Genomic DNA, 18314 nt, shown 5'->3' on the forward strand with positions numbered 1-18314 from the left:
GCAATTTTGGAGATTTTTGTTTCCCTTTAAGCTTGTTCACTGATAATTCATATAGTCAGATTTTCTAGTTTTGTTGAAATGGCTTTTGAAAATTATAGTTTATAGAAAAATATGAATTCCCATGAGGTTTTCAAGTATATTGGCATACATCCACACAATTCTCAATATGTTATCATGTTTGAATTCTCAGTTCTATTTATTCCTTAAGTTAAATTGTTAAAATGATTTCAGAGATAAAGAATATTTCTATTCTGTCCCTTTTTTTCTTTTCTAACTTAGCTCTAATCAAATATTTTGTTTCCCCTGCTCTTCTTAAGTTTTGTTAGTGTGTCATTTTTCAAACCTATTAATTTGAACATGATGGCGGTTAAATGGCCAGAATCACGGTTCTGCCACTTACTAGACATGTGAAAAAAGAAAGTTTCTTACTTTCTCTATGCCTTAATTTCCTCATCTGTAATGAGAAGGTTATAGTAGCACTTAACTCCTTGTAAAGTTAATTTCATTGTTATGAAGATTATTATTATCATTGAATTATTTTGTTTATTTTTGCTAATAAAGGTATAAGACTATGAATTTCACTCTGAGGGCAGCTTTGGCCATATACTATTAGTCCTAACATATAATGTTTTCATTTCCATTGCTTTTAAGTCACCTGCCATTATATTTTTGAAAGCTCATTTTTGACTCAATAGTTATTTAGCAAAGTGTTGCTGGCTTGCTTCTTGCTTCCTAAATTATTGGAATTCTCTGTTTCATCTTTACATATTCATTTCACATTTTACTTGTTGATAGAAGATGAGCCTTATAGACTGCCACCAGCAAAATACTCAAATCTTTTGTTGTTGTTGTTCCAATCCAGTGGGAATGAGTAGTGGGTACATAAAGTACCTAGTTTATGGGGCTGCCCTTGTGATTTTATGAGTTCATATATAGAATATATCCACCACAACAGTGGTGATTATCCAACATGAAGCAGATGCCCAGGACAAACATGGCTAAGCGACACGCACTGTGGTCCTTCCCACACAGCCTGCCACTGTCCTCAGAATCCTACCCCAGGCCACACTCACCCCTGAAGTTGGCATTTGAGGTGAGATGATTTTGCCATCCCTGCCTGTGTGTCCAGAAATAACAATAAAAGCTACTGTTCACTTTGAAATCATTCCATCCCATGATAATACAAGGTTATTATTATAAAAATTCAAAGAGAACTCGCTCGAGACTATGTAGCTAGAAAGAGTCTCCTCTGTGTACAAAGCCCAACCTCCAGCCCCCACCATGCTGCCTCCCGGAAGATTCTCTGAAATGGCTCCCCACTCTCCTCTGCTCCTTATGCCCATCAAAAATAGGGACGCAATGGAATAGCATTTAAAGAAAAATAAAAAGAACCAGAGTAATTCTAAAACTCCGCTTAACTTCTAAGGAGTCCCAGGGGGAAAAGGTAGAGATTAAACAGAAATTTCTGAACATCTGGCCCAAAGCTTCCAGCCACACGTCACCTATTGCTTGATGTTTTCAACTCACTAGAAATGCTGTTTTCAAAATTCCACACCTGATACAAACCCTCAAACATCTACCTTGTATTTAGAATGTGGAATGTGTGTTGATTAATCTCTAAATATGCTTTTAGGAAACTCTGAGGGGAGAGCTACTCACAGCCCTTTACTCCCAAACTAACCAGGGTTCACAGCATTAATTTCAATTCCTGTGAATGTGGCCAAGCAATAAGGACACAGTGGCCAGAGTGTAAGCCCTCCTGGGATAGACTCAGGTCATAGCTATAAAGAATAAAGAACCTGACCTTAACACAATATTGCCAGGAAGGAATTTTCATGAACAAAATGCATCCATTAGTAACTCCTCTTTGGGAATTCCTTGATCGTGTCTTCCTTGTTTTAAATTGTTGGTCCCAAAGGTATTCTTTATAAGGTTGACCCCCCCTCCCATAAATTGACTCCATCACCGACCCCCTGTGAGCAGACCAGAGCCCTGTGCTCTTTCTCGCACGTGACCTCCCAGACCTCCTCCTGTCCCATACCTCAGCGTCACAATTCCTGAGGAGGGTGTCCCTGTTGGAGACCATGCCCCAAGCCGCTATGCCGATGGCGACAATGTTCTCCTCGGAGCTCCTGCTGATGGTGTTGTCTCTCACCACCTCCCCGATGTACTTCATCAGGCCATAGTGGGTGCCTCCAGTGAGAATCCAAGCCCCTGTCAACGAGGGAGGAGAGGAAATAAATGCTCAGCTGGCCCTGAGTATTGTTCTGGTCCTGTGGTCACAGACCCCGGAAGTAGCCTCCACCATGTGAGCACCAGGACCCAGCACTGCCCCCCACACCTTATAAAGGGCCTTGCCGAGGACTGACTATGGAAAAGAAGGAAAGGAGGATCTCAGGAGGCGTTCCTAAGAGGTGCTGCTTTAAAAGGATACAGATTCTGGGAAGCACTCCAGATCTAAGTCATCAGTGGCTCTGGGGGGTTGGGAGGGGCCAAGGGAATCTGCATCCTCATCCAGTTTCTCAAGTAAATCTTGTGGATAATAAATGCCCAGCCTGGGCCCACAGCAAAGTAGGCAATGCCACCACGGAGAGCACAGCTCTGCGCTCTTAGACTCCTACACCAACGCTATGACCCTGTTGCCTGCAATTTAGCTTTACGTCATAATTACACAGTTTTGCACACTGGTATTTGATAGTTTATATTTGATGATCTTTACAATGTCAAGGGCTTTGCACATTTGTTTTGTTTTGATTTTTTTAAGAAATAAAGTAAATACTTATAAAATATTATTTAGCACAATGATCGAACCTAAAGTTGGAAGTGACCCTGGTCCGACGGGCTACCCAGGAAGGAATCCAGCCATCCAGGATGGTCTCTGGCATCTCTGGTTCAGCTCTGGTGATGGAAGGCGCAAGAGTCTCCGGGCAGCTCTCTCCCAACCGTTAGAAAGTCCCTTTGCTCACTATTTGTCTTCATTCTCTCTCTTTTTTAAAAAAATTTTAATGTTTATTTTTACTTTTGAGAGAGGAAGACTGACAGACAGAACATGAGCAGGGGAGGGGCAGAAAGAGGAGACAGAAACCGAAGCAGGCTCCGGGCTCTGATCTGTCAGCACAGAACCCAACGCAGGGCTCGAACTCACAAACTTGAGATCATGACCTGAGCTGAAGTCAGATGCTTAACCGACTGAGCCACCCAGGTGTCCCTTGTCTCTGTTCTCTAGTTGTACTACTGTCTTTGGTGGTAAGGAACGACTTTAGTCAAACTCCCCCATAAAATTCTTCTCATATTTTTAGGTAAATGCAGCGTGGTCCTTAGGATTGTCATACCCAATTCCAGCAGCCGTTTCAGAGGACATGAATTCCAGACCCTCAGCCCCCAATCTCCTTCCTCGACACAGATTTTAGTTGGCAACCTGCCCCTTTCAATCCAGGCAATGGCATGTGAGGGGCCCTCCATGCTGCCACCGCAGAGGACGAGACTGTCCACGTCCAGCAGGGGCCCCCCTTCATCTCACTAGAAGAACTCAGGCCAGAGACTTTTGTCCGTTTCTGTGTTCTAGTCCCAGCACCTACAACAATGCCTGACACACAGTAGGTGCTTAATAAGTATTCTGAATGAATGATATGTGTTCAGGACTTGGTAGTAAGGAAGCGAAGCTGCTCGGTTTGTAACAAAGTAACAACCTACTGCAGCCCCCCTCTGGTGCTTCCGAAATTGAGAACAAATGGCAACAACAGCCCAGTTTCTTCTAGATGTTGAAAGAACTCTTACCCGAAATAGACATGTGGGGATGCCTGGGTGTCTCAGTGGGTTGAGCACCTGACTCCTGGCTTTGGCTCAGGTCATGATCTCACAGTTTGTGAGTTAAAGCCACACATTGGGCTCTGCATTGACAGCATGGAGTCCGGTTGGGATTTTCTTTCGCCCTCTCTCTCTGCCCCTCCCCCAGTTGTGCTCAGTCTCTCTCTTTGTCTCTCTTTCTGTCTCTCAAAATAAATAAATTTTTTAAAATAAAAAATAAAATAAGATGTGTCCTTAGCTCTGACAGTTAACTAATTTTTTTAAACACAGTTTATTGACAAGTTGGCTCACATACAGTGCACACAATGTGCTCTTGGTTTGGGGGTAGATTCCCGTGATTCATCACTTACACATAACACCCAGTGCTCATCCCAACAAGTGCCCTCCTCCATGTCCATCACCCATTTTCCCCTCTCCCTTGTCCCCTATCAACCCTCAGTTTTAATAAAGAAGTTTTTAAAATTCTAGGCTTTGATAAACTGAACCGAATCATTAGGAAATATCAAATCAAATGAAGGAACCGTCTAAAAAAACAATGTGTCTATATTCTTCAAAATGTCCTGAAAGACCAAGAAACTCTAGATTACAATATCAGATGAACAAAAGCCTCTCAGTTTGTTCTGACATGAAAAACTAAATTCAGGGGAGTCCACTGAGGAAAAGAAAGGTGTTTTTGGTTTGGGTTTTGGGTTTTTTTCTCAAAAGGATAATATTGAAATAAATAGCAAAATTAAGGTAATGACGGTTTTTTAGATAACAGTACTGGTCGGCTAGCTTTCTCAGGTTCTAACATTGTACTGGGTTATGGGAGAGAACACCCTTGTTCTTGAGAGATTCGGGCTGACATACTTAGTGACTAAGGGTCATGATGCCTGTAATTTACTCTCAAATGAGTCTTTAAAAGTCAAAATATATGATTTTTTTAATGTTTATTTTTGAGAGAGAGAGAGAGAGAGCAAGACAGAGCACTAGCAAGGGAGGAGCCAAGAGAGAGGGAGACACAGAATCTGAAGCAGCTCCAGGCTCCAAGCTGTCAGCACAGAGCACAATTGTGGGGCTCGAACCCACGAACCGTGCGATCATGACCTGAGCCAAAGTCAGGTGCTCAACCAACTGAGCCACCCAGGTGCCCCATGTGTGACTTTTTTAAAAAGCAATAAGACAAACATAAAATGTTAACAATTGCCTCATTCTAAGTGAAGGATGCACGGACATTCCTTACATTATTCTTAACAACTCCTCTGCAGGCTTGAATTTTTTACAATAAAAAGTGAAAAAGAAAGGAAGTACCAAGCTGCATATTTCAAGTAACAAAGCCACCGCTGTTTGTCTTGATCTCCATTAAACACTTACCTGGTGCTTACAACCCGCTAAGCACTTAGCACTATTCCCAAAAGCGCATCACTGATCTCAAAACTAAAGAGCAAAGAAATTAAACTTTCCTGTGTGGTGCGCCCGAGCATCCCGGGTAACACTTTCTATGCAGAAGCAGCACAGTGAAAACCTGACTTGATCAAGGAAGCGGAAGCACCCACGAGGGAGCACCTCGACGCGGATTGTACCCTGCGACCCCCACCCCCACCCCGGCCCCAGCTCCCCGTCTGCCCATTCATTTGAGGACTTCGCTTCTAAACAGATCGCGATGAACCGTGTGCTTCTAGAGCATCTAGATTCTGCAAATGGGCTGCATGTGGGGATTTCCTTCTGTCTCTGAAGACGTCGCCCAGCCTACAGGCATAACCGCCAGACACTGTCCCCACCCCGCAGGGACCCCCACCTTTGGACTGCGCGATGTAGATGAGGCGGCTGAAGATCTTGCGCATGCGCGGCTTCAAGGCGAAGTTCTTGGCGCCTCCGGTCACGGAGATGACAAGGTTGGGCGTCTTCAGGTGCCAGTGCTGGGTCAGCAGCTCGTAGAGGGTCTCTGCATCCGTGTCACAGGACAACCGGATATACTGCGGGGGAGAGGGCAGGGTCAGGGTCAGCCTATCCCCACAGCCACCTGCTCCTGGGGGAGGTGAGGGAGAAGCCCAGGGCTAGGGGGATAGGGGGGCCACCAAGGGGCCATCGGGGCAGCTGGAGACCTTGGGAATCTGTCCCGATGGCTGTGGGGCGCCTGTGAAGTGTTTGAAGCAGAGTAGAGGGGTCTACAGTTTAGGGACTTCCCAGCGCTAGTGATGACTGCAGACCTGGGGAGGAGACTGACAGGGGGAGCCAGCCCTGCACAGGCAAGAGCTGGCGGTAACAACCACAGGACTGGGGGGCTGGAGGCGTCCAGGCCCAGGCTCCAGGCTGCCTACGGAGGGTCCGGCCATGGAAGCCCAAAAACACAGGACGATTTGAGGATACCGCTTTCCAGCATCAAACCCTGTTGTAACACCCCTGTTAGAGCCTGAAATGTGGGTGCATAGAGGGAAATGGCCCCTTATTCGGGGCCTTCTCAAGAATGCCATGCACTCAACTAAATGTGACAATTCACAAAAATGGTCACGGGACGTTAGTAGCCGTGGGGGTCAACATGGGTGTTTCATGGACGCCAGCAATGTGCTCAGGGAAGGACCTCTGAGTGACAGCTGGCCACCAGCGGGGCTTTCCAGTGGCACATAATCTGATCACAGCTTTTTGACTTTTACACGGTTTGTCTTTTCCTACAATCGTTTTGGGACTGACTACCCGTCTCTCCTGCCTCCGTACTGAGACAATTCAAGGCAACTCAGAGTAGCCGGAGTTGTGTTAGCAGTTAGCGAAAGCAGAGTTATTGAAAGCAGAGTTAGCGAAAGCAGAAAACCATTGCTTACCTTGCCTTTCTTCCCCAGAGACTCAAACTGAATGTCCCCAAAGGCATCGGTCGGAAACTCCTTGGTGTGTTTCTTGTAATTCCATTTCTCGTTTTGGTTGATCTGGGTGCCTTCGATGTGCTGGCTCTGGGCATAGCCACACTTGCACACGTTTTCCCTGTGCGGATGATATTGACAGGAAGGAACAGACCTCACTGAGCCTACTGAAGGAGTTCATCAAGCTTCTAGAGGAAACTGCACAGGATTAGCTTAAATACACACGCAAAGAGAGCTGACCACCGAGTCTTATTTTCAGACTAGATTCATCATCTCAGTTGATTGTCTAAAAACTATCTTGGTGTTTTATTCCTGCTGTCTAGTGTCCATCCACCAAAAGCCTGGCTTCGGGTTGAGAGCCAGGATATAGCAGTGCCCTCAGGGAGTGTGTCTCTGCATACGTAACCATGAGGTTATTACTGGATTAAGCCTTGGAAGTCTGAAGATCATTATTTAGCTTCCTGGATAGTACATAACACGCAGAAGTTCTGGGGTGGGTCTCTGCTGCAGCACCAGACTTCTTGAGGTGAGGTGACCCTTCTCCCCAAGGACGGTACTCACCGGAGACCTGGCAGGGGCTCAAAGTGACCGAGAGCTCAGAGAGACCATCCTGTCCATACTGGACGTCAGCTGTTTGGGAGACTTTCCACGTTTGGGCCAGACAAGGACAAACTGTGAGCTAAACAGACACTGTTTCTTCCCATGGAAAGCGCAAGGGAACTAAGATTTACGTTTTTGTTAAGTGACACGTGTGCCTATATGAAGTTGGAGGAGGATGAAAAGATAGGCAGTCAGAGGTAAAGGGCTGAAAATCTGCTCTGAGTCAGGCCTGGGGTGAGCTCACTGCACCCAGGGATTAACCGGATGGGACACCTGCTCTCCGGTTTGGGGACCTCTCGGGAGCAGGACACCTGGCTGTAGGGGGTTGGTGTGGAGCAGAAGAAGCAAATCCCTCCTCGACTCCAGGACAGTCCTTCTCCCCCACCCTGGGCTTGCTGAGAGGGTTGGAAATTGTGGCGCATGTTCTATTCAGGGACTTTTAGGCTGTGGTGATATCATACATGCAAATCAGGGAATAGCAGACGCGGTGACAACAGAAAACAAAGAAAAATCCAGTTTTAAAAAAATCTAAAACAAACGCCATGATTATGTGGCTCCTCTAGCCAGGACTATGCTGCATCCTGACCATCATGATCTTCAAAGAGATGAATGAGGACCAGGACAAAAATGTCAGCATGGCCAAAGCAATGCTCCCTAGTGAGGCATGGCTCACCTTTCTCGTGGTTTCTTTCTGGCTGCCCCACCCACTTGGCTCCCCTATTCTTTCTCCCATCAGTCTTTGGACATGATTCAGAAGGATGCTAAGAATTCAAGGGAGAGGAAAGGGATAATGGAGCAAAACAGGGCCACCGCCAGTGAGAAACCAAACATTCTGATCTGCCCAGGACATTCCCAGTTTGTCCCTGCTGGTCAAGCCTGGGTAGGGTCAGAGCCTCCATCGTGCCTGTCAGTGTTCCAGGTCTAAGAATAAAGTGTGTAGGCACCCTAATCACCAACCTGCTGGAAAAGATGTCCCTCTGGCAGACACGAGCCTGTGACCCCTTAAGCAGTGCATAACCTGTGCAACCATACGTGGTGACTCTGGAGCAAGGATTCCCTGGGCAGCCCGGGTCAAATAAGACATACAGGCTGAGAAAATCTGTTAGAGTTTGCTTCTAGCAGGACTCTGTTTATTTTATATTTTCTTTCTTGGCACGTAAGGGCACTCAGCAAATGTCCTCCAAATAAAGAAGGAATAAATGAGTAAACGAACACATCAATTAGTCTTGTGTAAATCCTTTCTGCCTTAATCATTCCTCAGTGATTTTGGTAAAGTAGGCATTTTTTGCCTTCCGGAAGATGGGCTTAATGGTCACATAGCTGTCACAGGAAGAGCTCTATTCTCAAGGTCTTCCTCACCGATGTGTTTATTTAACAGGTGGCCAAAGGGAGAAATAATTCTAAAAGTGCTCTGTGGCAGTAGATCCCATTTTCATTTTACAAAATGACAAGAACGGTATTGTTTTTCTGTGACATCTTCTAAAAACACAACGCAGCAGAAGCCAGTTTGGGGAGGAGCTTTCTGGATGACGCCAGAAGCAGACCGATTCTACCGGAGACCAAGATTCTACTACGCGGAGGGGATTGGCTTCAACCGTGTTACCTGAAATGAGTTACTCTGCTAACAGACTTTTTGAAGAACTAACTAGAAGCCCAGGGTAGCCGCCAAAGCCACACAATAAAGACCTTCCATAGTGAGGAACCAACACAGCCCAGCAGGCGTCCTCTTGGGCCGCTCACGCTGCTCACGGTGACACTCCATGTGGCCCTGCTGGGGAGCTGCACGGGTGACGTGGGCCCCGGTGAGGCTGGCCCTGCTGCCCCCCCCCCCATCCACGCAGCTGGACTGCGGCTGAGCCTTTCCTGGGGTCCTGAGTGACACGACTGTTTGCATCTGCAAACCAAGCCTTGTTGGTTAAGCTGACTTGAGTGCCTTGTAACGGAAAGTCTTAATAACTGGAGAGTACGGAAATTATCTGTGTTCGAAATACACGTCAGGCTTCTGGCATTTCCTAGGACTATAAAAATCGAGGTAAAGCCTGGATCCAAAACCACGCAGCGATCTTGCCGCCTTTTTGGAACAGCTCTCTGGGCATCACGCAGCTTGGTTAAAAACAGTCAACTAGAACTGATCCCAGCTTCCTCAGTGCTTTTTCTTACTAAGTCCCAGGGCACTTCCTGAGCCAAAGCTGTGCTCCCCCCACAGTGGTCTCAGAGTCGTCCCTACCAGGATCCAAGTTGGCTTCCCCCCCTCTCCCTTTAGCTGGTGCCATCTTGCTATCTGTTGGGGTCTGTCCACACTCACCAAAGCTCAGTGCAGGACCTGTCCTTCCTAGAGCTGAAGAGAGACTCTTAAGCCCTGTTCCCTTCTAAGGGTAGGTGTGTGCCTCAGGCGACCTTGGCTGAGAGATGTGCCCGGCTCCATTGCACAGAGCAGCTGTAGAGAAAGTAGTGTTCTCCTTACTTCTACCTAGAATGCATTATGGCTGAGGCAAGGCGAACTGAAGAGAACAAACCCAGATTGGGGTCTCCAGCCTCGGAAGTGCCAGCAGGCAGCCCCGAAGCTGGGAAGCCACATTTCAGAAGGCCCTCAGCAGTGGGTGCAATGGTTGGCTCTCACTCTCCACTGACTAGTCAAGAAAGGGGTAGAGTGGAGAGACCTGACTAGTCTGGGCATAGCACATTCAAGCAACCCCAGGAATTCTCTGGGGACCCTTAGCCTGTGTTAGCTCGTGTGGGAAGCAAGCAAACTCAGGGTATCAATATCAATAGTCCCTTCATTTGATTTCCTTGTCCGCTGGATAACTGGGTGACACAGGATTCCCACCATCTATGGAGAGATGACAGTAATAAACATGGGGAAGTTCAAAGAGGATAGAGTCTTGACCCTGGTCTATAACCTTGTGCCCTTCGGAGAAGGGAATCAGGAGACCCTGAGGCATTCCGGTCTTCAGCTTGTGCTGCTGAAGTTGGGGGCTGCCCCCCACAAGTCCCTTTGTTCCCAGCAAGATTCGAGCTACCATCAAGCACTTTCAGGTGGGCAACTACAGGCCTCCTTACATGGCACCCACTTCCTGGTCTGCTAGCAGGAACATCCTGGTTTTCCTTTGAGGAGCCATCCCTCTCCGCCCTGGGTCCATGTGGACACAAGACCCAAGCCTGACCGATCAGCACATCCCATTCCCCAGCCCCAGGGATCAGTTTGGAGGTGGGCACATGGCCCAAGCCAGGGCGAAAAGAACCACGGCCATCAGTCCGGTGGAATTGCTAAGAATGAGGTCCTCTTTCCCTTGCTGGCAAAATGGGAAAGCTGATAACATAGTAGATATGGTGATCGTTTTGGCACCATTTGTTAAGAGGCTGCCCACCCGGAGGACAATAGAAACGACAGGTGGCAAGAGAGCATCTTGGGTGCTGTTAAGCTCAGGCTCTGGCTGTGCTTTGCAGCCGAAAGGTCCCATTGCTGTCCCTTTCACTTAAGCCATTAGACTGGATTTCTGCACCTCAGTAATTGTTGATGAATGCGGTCTGCCTGAGTCAGTGTCATTCTTAGAAAGGGTGGAGGTGGGGCGCCTGGGGGGCTCAGTCACTTAAGTGTCCGACTTGGGCTCAGGTCGTGATGTCATGGTTCGTGGGTTTGAGCCCCGCATCGGGCTCTGTGCTGACAGCTCAGAACCTGGAGCTGCTTCGGATTCTGTGTGTGTCTCTCTCTACCCCTCCCCCACTCATGCTCTCTCTCTCTCTCTCTCTTAAAAATAAACATAGAAAGAAAGAAAGAAAGAAAGAAAGAAAGAAAGAAAGAAAGAAAGAAAGAAAGAAAGAAAGAAGGCAGGGGTTAAAAAGAACACACAAACTAGGAATCAGAAAACCTGGGTGTGGTCCCTCATCCATGTCCCACTGGTCATGTGGCCTCAGGCAAAATACTGAACTCTCTTGGTTCTTGTGCCTCCTCTGTCAAATGATAACAGCAGGTACCATGAAGTGGGGGGTGGGGAGTGTAGAATTAGAGATCAAGCATATAAGTTTTTATGATGTAATAGGTTCCCAATAAATATTTGTTGAGTGAATGAATGAATCCAAACTGTATTTTCTACCAAACAAATACATTAACGGCAAAATGTTCCATTGAAACATTCAGGGAATAAAGAGCTGATTCATGAATTTACACTCCCTCAAAGTGACTCACGCTGAGTACGTTTACACCAGTGACAAAAACAGAGATTCTTAGTTTTTCTGATGTTCCTTTTCTAATTCACACAAAGGAAGAAAACACATTTATTAAGAACCTTTTATGCCCTGAGGCAGTATGGGAGGTATTTGATGCGTTACTGCCTTGAATCCTTACCACAGCCCACGAGGAATACTTTGCTAGCGTTTTAGCATCAGAGAACTCTGTCCAGAAAAAAGGATAATTGGCTCAAGGTCACGCCAAGCTGGGATCCAGGGCTGGCTCTAACACACCGACTCTTGCTTATTCTTACATCCTTCCTCTGTTCGCTGTGTCTGTTCGGCAGAAGGTCGGTGCCTTCACCATAAACGACAGCAGCAACTATCTAACCAATGAAGAGTCGGATTCTTTCTTCCCTCAGCAGCAGGCAAGAGAAGAAAGGCAGAGGGACAGGATGAGAGGTGGGTACCGCTAAAAATGTCTCTTTGGGTCCAGGCGCATCTTCCATGCAGAAGACCGGCAGTCGGCTCATTCACTCACTCCCTCGTTAACAAGCATGCATCTAGGCCCCCCTGCTCTCAGAGCCGCTGGGCTGCTCCCCATGTTTTGAAACCCAGCCTTGATGCTACAAAACACTGAAGACTCCGAGTAGATGAACAGCCGATTGGATGGGAAGGTCCTACGTCAACAGCCTAACAGAGGAGCCCGTCAGATCGACACCTGTGCTTGTGCCCCGGGGCCACCCGCCAACCCCTATGACACAAGAACCTTCATGGCTGAGGCCACTCGGGTGGCTCCCGGGCTCCTGGGAACACCGGAGGGGGCGACAGCCTCTCTTGGAGCCTCTACCAACTGTTGCCAAAGCTAAAAATATAAAACGAAACGGTACCGCTCTAGGGACCTGCTCCAGGGACCGAGTCCGAGTTACTTGCCAAATTCTTCCTGCTCACACACCATTTCTGAGAATTGCAGGATGAAAACAACTTTAATAATGAACTAGTGAACATTCGTTTGTTTGTTGTAATGGTTGTGAATAATTTATCTTCCAACATGGAGACAAAAACGGAGGGAAAATAGATACTTACGTGGCTTTGGAATCTTTGGTAAAGAAGACACATTCCCGTTTCTTAAAATTTGCTTGAATAAAATTCACCAAGTCCTTTGGAGAAAGAACGTTGGACAGCATATCACTAATGTATTTGTACACACTGCTGTTAAGAACAAATACTAAACATGATCTAAACTGACTTCAAAGATTGTAAGAATTTACCACATACTCATAGCACCCAGCATCCGTCCATGCACTTGGAGTCCGCAAGGGTTTTTAAAAGAGGCATACAGTTAAATTTTATAACTAAATGCAAATTTTTCCAGAAGTCGACTTGGAGTTTTCTTGTAATAAATGTCATGATACACATACAGATTATGTTTTTCCGTCTCTAGGACTACCAAGGGGATGTAAGCATTTGTTGATAGTTTAGCATAAATAATGTATCAAAGCCGATTCTCTTTCCTCTTACACTTGTTTTTCTAAAGAAGACATATTCCAGAGGTTCCTTCTGGGCTTTTGTACTTTCTCCCCCATGGGCAAGGCGGTGAGGCGATCCGGGACCTCATTCTGAGGAACCGCCACAATTCATTATTCACCCAAAGCTTCCCATTAGATGAGAAAGCAAACTATATGGGAAGCGATGAAGAATACACTGGAAGACGCTACACCCCTGAGTGCCTGGGTGGTTCAGTCGGTGAAGCGTCTGACTTCAGCTCAAGTCATGATCTCACGGTTCGTGGGTTCAAGCCCCGCGTCAGGCTTTGTGCTGAAAGCTCGGAGCCTGGAGCCTGCTTCCAATTCTGTGTCTCCCTCTCTCTCTCTGCTCCTCTCCTGCTCACGTTCTATGTGTGTCTCTCTCTCTCAAAAATAAATAATAACTAAACATTAAAAACTTTTTCAATAAAACATTAAATAAATAATTAATTTTAAAAAATTTTTTAAAAGAAGAAAACACTACTCTCCTGAAGTAGAAGCATAGAATTGCAACACACATGATCGGTAGAGAGATTATATAAAGGACTTTAAATCACTAACAACAGGACAGACAACCTGCGGGGGAAATGGCAAAAGAGGCGAGCACGGAGCGAATCAAAGAGGACGCACAAACGACCCACACATGTGTGAAGAGAGGTTCCCGCCATCCGTCATGAAGCAAACATGAAGTAAAACCACCGTGATTTCTCGCTGCACACCCACCAGGTTGGAAAAGTCAGAAAAGCTATTGACACGTAAAGTGGATGGAGGGCAAGGCAGGGGGGCCTGGCGCCCACTGGGGGCGGGCGAGCGCCTTGGTACATCCACTCTGGATAAAGGTCTACTGTGGCCAGCAGACGCCCCTAGAAACCGTCCCCTGCGGAGACAGAGGGAGGCCTGCCCCATGGACCATGAGCCTGCAACGCCTGGCGTTGGCTGTCAGCCCTCGGGCCTCTTGCCCCGGGGGGTGGGGCCGGCCAGACCCCCTCCCCTCAGGTGCAGGGCGCTGGGAGGTGGGGTTCTCAAACAACGTCATCCAAGTTCGGCTTCCCAAGTCAGGCTGCCGGCCCCAAAGCCAGCCGTGACCCCTCACCCTGATAGAGAGGCTGCCACCAGCTGGGCCCGCATACAGAGAGACAGGCGGGGCCCCAGAATGAAGTCCACGGTGCACTCGGCAGTCTGCACCCCACTCCCCGCCCCCCTTCCTTCTGAGACATCAGAGAAACAGGGACCACACACCCCCTCTTCCTGGCCCTTCGAACAAAAGTCATCCCATAAACCCTGTGTCTTAAACCCAGACCTCGTGAGGGAGAGGCCAGCTTCACCCTAAGAAGGTTTCCCAGGGGGCCCAGCTCACACACCCTGAAACTCCGAATAGCAAAACTCCGAAATCCAAATGCTCCCCTTGAGGCCGGATGAACATGAAAGATGAACATGATGGACAGCAGCGGAAGGAACCAACACAAATGCATCTCGAAAATGTGATGAGGAACAAAAAAACAAGCTCCCCAAAGATTACTCGTAGAATTTCATGTATATCAAAGACAGATAAAAGTAAATAATGCATTGTTTAGGGACACACACACACAGACACACACACACATACACACACACAGGAAGAAAGAAAGGAAGGAATGGGTAATACAAAGTGCAGAGTCGCAGTCACCTCTGGCAGGAGGCAGGGGACAACATGGGGGCAGGTGGGGACCCTCCACTGTCCTCGTGATATTCTGTTCCCTAAGCTGGTGGCCGGCTGGCACAAGAGTGTTCATTTTCCGACTCTTCCTTAAGCTGGAAATTTACACGTACACATTCTTTTCCACGGACACTAGCAATATGGAAACAACAAGAATTCCCACCCTCATCTGAATGCAAAATTTTTGAAAGACTTTGATGCCCTTTCTGCCTGATAATATTTCCTAACAATCTTTTTTTAATGTTTTTTATTTATTTTTGAGAGACAAAGAGAGACAGTACGAGCAGGGGAGGGGCAGAGAGAGAGGGGGAGCCGAAGCAGCTCCAGGCTCCAAGCTGTCAGCACAGAGCCCGATGCGGGGCTGGAACCCACAAACCATGAGATCGTGACCTGAGTTGAAGTTGGCCATTAATATACTGAGTCGCCCAGGTGCTGGAGGGGCACCTGGGCGGCTCAGTCCCTTGATCATCCGACCCTGGCTCAGGTCATGATGTCATCGTTCTGGAGTTCGAGTTGCGCATCAGGCTCAAGACTGTCAGCACAGAGCCTGCTTTGGATCCTCTGTCCCTACCCCCTGCGCCTCCCCCCACCTTGGTGCTCGTGCATGCGCACTCTCTCTCTCTCCTCTCTCCTCTCTCTCTCTCTCTCTCTCTCTCTCTCTCTCTCTCTCTGCTCTCGCCCTCTCTCTCTCGTAAAGCTAAACATTTAAAAAATAAAATAAAATAAGGATGCTGCCAAAACAACACAGAGGGTTAATAGCTCCACGTTTGACAAAAAGAACCCGCAGAACGAAGTGCTATACGTTGAGGTGGGGTCTTTTCAAAGAAGGAGCATGGCTCCCAAAGAACAGCGGCCCCGGCGCCGCCGCACTCACGCTCTCGCTGTAGGACACGTCGGTGCTCCGGGACGCGCTGGAGTACAGGGTCCGGGTGCTGTCCACCATGCCGTTCCTTCTGTTCCGCATGCTGAGCCTCGCCCCCTCGAAGGACATCTTCTCTGGGGAGAATCAGGCGGGGGAGGGGGTTAGCCTGAGTCACAAACAGAAAAAGGACTTCACAGAAAGCCTTGTCATGGGGCCCTCTGCCTCCACCACCTCCCGCTGCCTTTCGCAGAGGCCCCTTGCTCTGCCCCAGGCCCCCACCAGTCACTGCACCCCTGCCCCGCTCTCCTGGCCTCATCCCCCCTCCCCCCGCCGGGACCTGCTTGAGTTCCCATCTTTACAGCCCCTCCGGCCTGGGGCAGGGGCCCCCCACCCGGGGTGCTGTTCACTGAGGCGGGGTTCCACATCACAGACCACCACCCTTGGGGGTGTTCACAGCAGCTGCTTCTGGTTCCAGGATTGGGAGTAAAAATGTAACAAACAAACTGCAACAATGGCTTGTGTCAGCTAGAGGAGGGGCCAGACTCTGAGAAGAGTGTGATCCAGCCCCACGGTGGCAGGGGCCAAGGGCCTGTGTGTCCAGGTCACCCTGGGACTCGGAGCCGGCACTTGGGCCCCAGGGACACCCAGCAATTCCCACCGCGGCTACTCCCTCCACATCCCTGTGCTGTCTGGCAGACACAGTAAACCCATTTCTAGAACGAAAGCATCATCCTTCCCGGTCTCCCGGAGTGTCCTCCTCTGGCCCCAAGCTGCCACTCGTGACGGCCCCACCACATCCAGGGACCAAGTTCCACCTCCTTCCCCCTCACTAGCCTCTCCAGGGGCCTAGAGCTGCCCCCGGGTTCCACCCGCTGTCTGGAACCTTCATCCCTGGACCCTCTCCGTCTGCTACCTGTCTGCTCACCCTCCGGGCCTCACATCTGTGGGGAGGTGCTGGGTGACCCCCCCCCCCCGGCAGAGGCACGCCCTGGGGACAGGTCCCACAGCACCCCTGCTCCCCACCCAGCCGCGGGACCCCTGATGTGTGTAATGATGTCTTTGGCCCCGACCAGATCTGTCTGGTTCAGCATCATCTCCCCAGGACCTGGCAAGGCGCTCTGAGGAGAACTGTACAAATATTTATTGAGTGAATAATTTAAACAAATAAATAACACCCCCTCCGAACCCCTAAATCCTCCTCCTGCCTCTGCACAGCCGTCCCTGGGTGCGGAGAGGCCTGCACCCGCCGCTCAGCCTCGTGCGCCTGCGGTCCCGGCCCAACGGCCCCTCCCAGGCAGCCTCAGAACTCCCCCACACACGGAGACTGGAAGCTTCTTTGAAACCCACCCAGAACCGCCAGTACAGGCTGTTTAAACCAATGAGTGCATCTTTTACTTCTCTCCCCAGACATTTGAAAGAGAGGCTCCAAGTATTAATTGGTACTTTACATACATTATTGTAAAACCGCAGATCGATCCTGCCAGGTATTTATTTACTGTGATCCTCATACAGCAAATTGCCTCTAAGTAGGGTCAGGAGATGATTTCATTTGACCCACGTTGAAAAACTGCCTTTTTTTTTGCTGCAATGGGAATAGGTGTATTTTTGCTTGTTAATCACATTTCGGTCACACAAGAAACGGGCAAGTTTCAGTGTGCAGGAGGCGGCCGTGTGCTGGCCGATGGCTACACGAGGACTTTGGTTCAACTGCTTTTCCGCGGCGAGCTGATATTCCAGGAGATGGATGGTGAGTGTAAGCCTTCTGTACCACGTCTTGTATCACATGCCTGGGGCCTATCCCGCACCGGGTCAGGAGTGAGGGCTGGTGAGAGAGGGGCAGGGGCATTGGGAGAAGGGGCTACGGGACCGGGGGCCACAGGGAAAGGTCAGAAGAGGTGGGAGGGGCCTGGAGACGGAAAGGACAGGATCCACAGCCCCCACCCCCGCCAGGACCTCCAGGAAAGGGCCAGTGAATTGGACAGGATGACAGCCAGGAGGGAGGGAGGAAGGAAAGTCACACCGGGGAGAAACCAGGGTGCAGAGGAAAAGTAATGGGGTTGTACCACCAGGCCGGCAATAGAAAACCTAGCAGAAAAAAAAAACAGGCTAGAGGCACCTGGGTGGCTCAGTTGGGTGAGCGTCTGACTTCGGCTCAGGTCACAACCTCGCAGTCTGTGAGTTCCAGCCCCGCATCGGGCTCTGTGCTGACAGCTCAGAAACTGGAGCCTGCTTCGGATCCTGTGTCTCCCTCTCTCTCTGCCTCTCTCCTGCTTGTGCTCTGTCTCTCTTGCTCTCAAAAATGAATAAAACATTTTTAAAAACTTAAAAATTAAAAAATGGGCTAAGGGCTGAAATCCAAACCCATCAAAAAGGAAGGCAAATTGCTAAAAGAAACATGAAAACAGACTAAGCCTCCCTTCTCTCCTAAAAGCCCCCCAGCGATGAAATGCCATGAGGAGGTGTTTTCAGATGATAGGATTTGATGTTGGGAGGAAGGCGATGAGACAGACAACTCCAGGCGATTGGGCGGGGTGGGAACCCTTTTACAGCCTTCAAAGCAACGTGGCAGTGATGTGGCAAGGCATTTAAATACTGCCGACCCAGGACTGGAGACCCTAGGTAAAAGGAAGTGTCAGAAACACCCAAGCGGTACTGAAAAGCCGCTGATGGCTGAGTCCATAGGGACAGTGGGAAACAACCTAAATTTCCATTAATAGGACATTCCACTGAAAAGTAAAAGGGGGGGCGCTCTTAGGGGGTACAATTTAATGACATGGAGAAATTATTATGTTTGTTCCAAGTGGATATAAACAAGAAAGCAG

The 18314-nt window shown here is 48.7% G+C and overlaps 1 protein-coding gene across 1 annotated transcript in view; it reads right to left on the bottom strand.

Moving 5' to 3' along the window:
* Positions 1 to 15621, bottom strand: part of TRPM8 (transient receptor potential cation channel subfamily M member 8) — a 72350-nt gene extending 56729 nt beyond the window's left edge. Inside the window, exons 1-5 of the mRNA XM_029932858.1 lie at positions 15505 to 15621; positions 12495 to 12568; positions 6606 to 6762; positions 5585 to 5762; positions 2042 to 2214 (exon numbers count right to left, since the gene is read on the bottom strand). Of these exons, the coding sequence (XP_029788718.1) occupies positions 2042 to 2214; positions 5585 to 5762; positions 6606 to 6762; positions 12495 to 12568; positions 15505 to 15621 (699 nt within the window). The remainder of the gene's footprint in view (positions 1 to 2041; positions 2215 to 5584; positions 5763 to 6605; positions 6763 to 12494; positions 12569 to 15504) is intronic.
* Between the last annotated feature and the right edge of the window lie 2693 nt (positions 15622 to 18314).

Source organism: Suricata suricatta, chromosome 3 (genome assembly GCF_006229205.1).
Source record: "Suricata suricatta isolate VVHF042 chromosome 3, meerkat_22Aug2017_6uvM2_HiC, whole genome shotgun sequence".
Lineage (NCBI taxonomy): Eukaryota > Metazoa > Chordata > Mammalia > Carnivora > Herpestidae > Suricata > Suricata suricatta.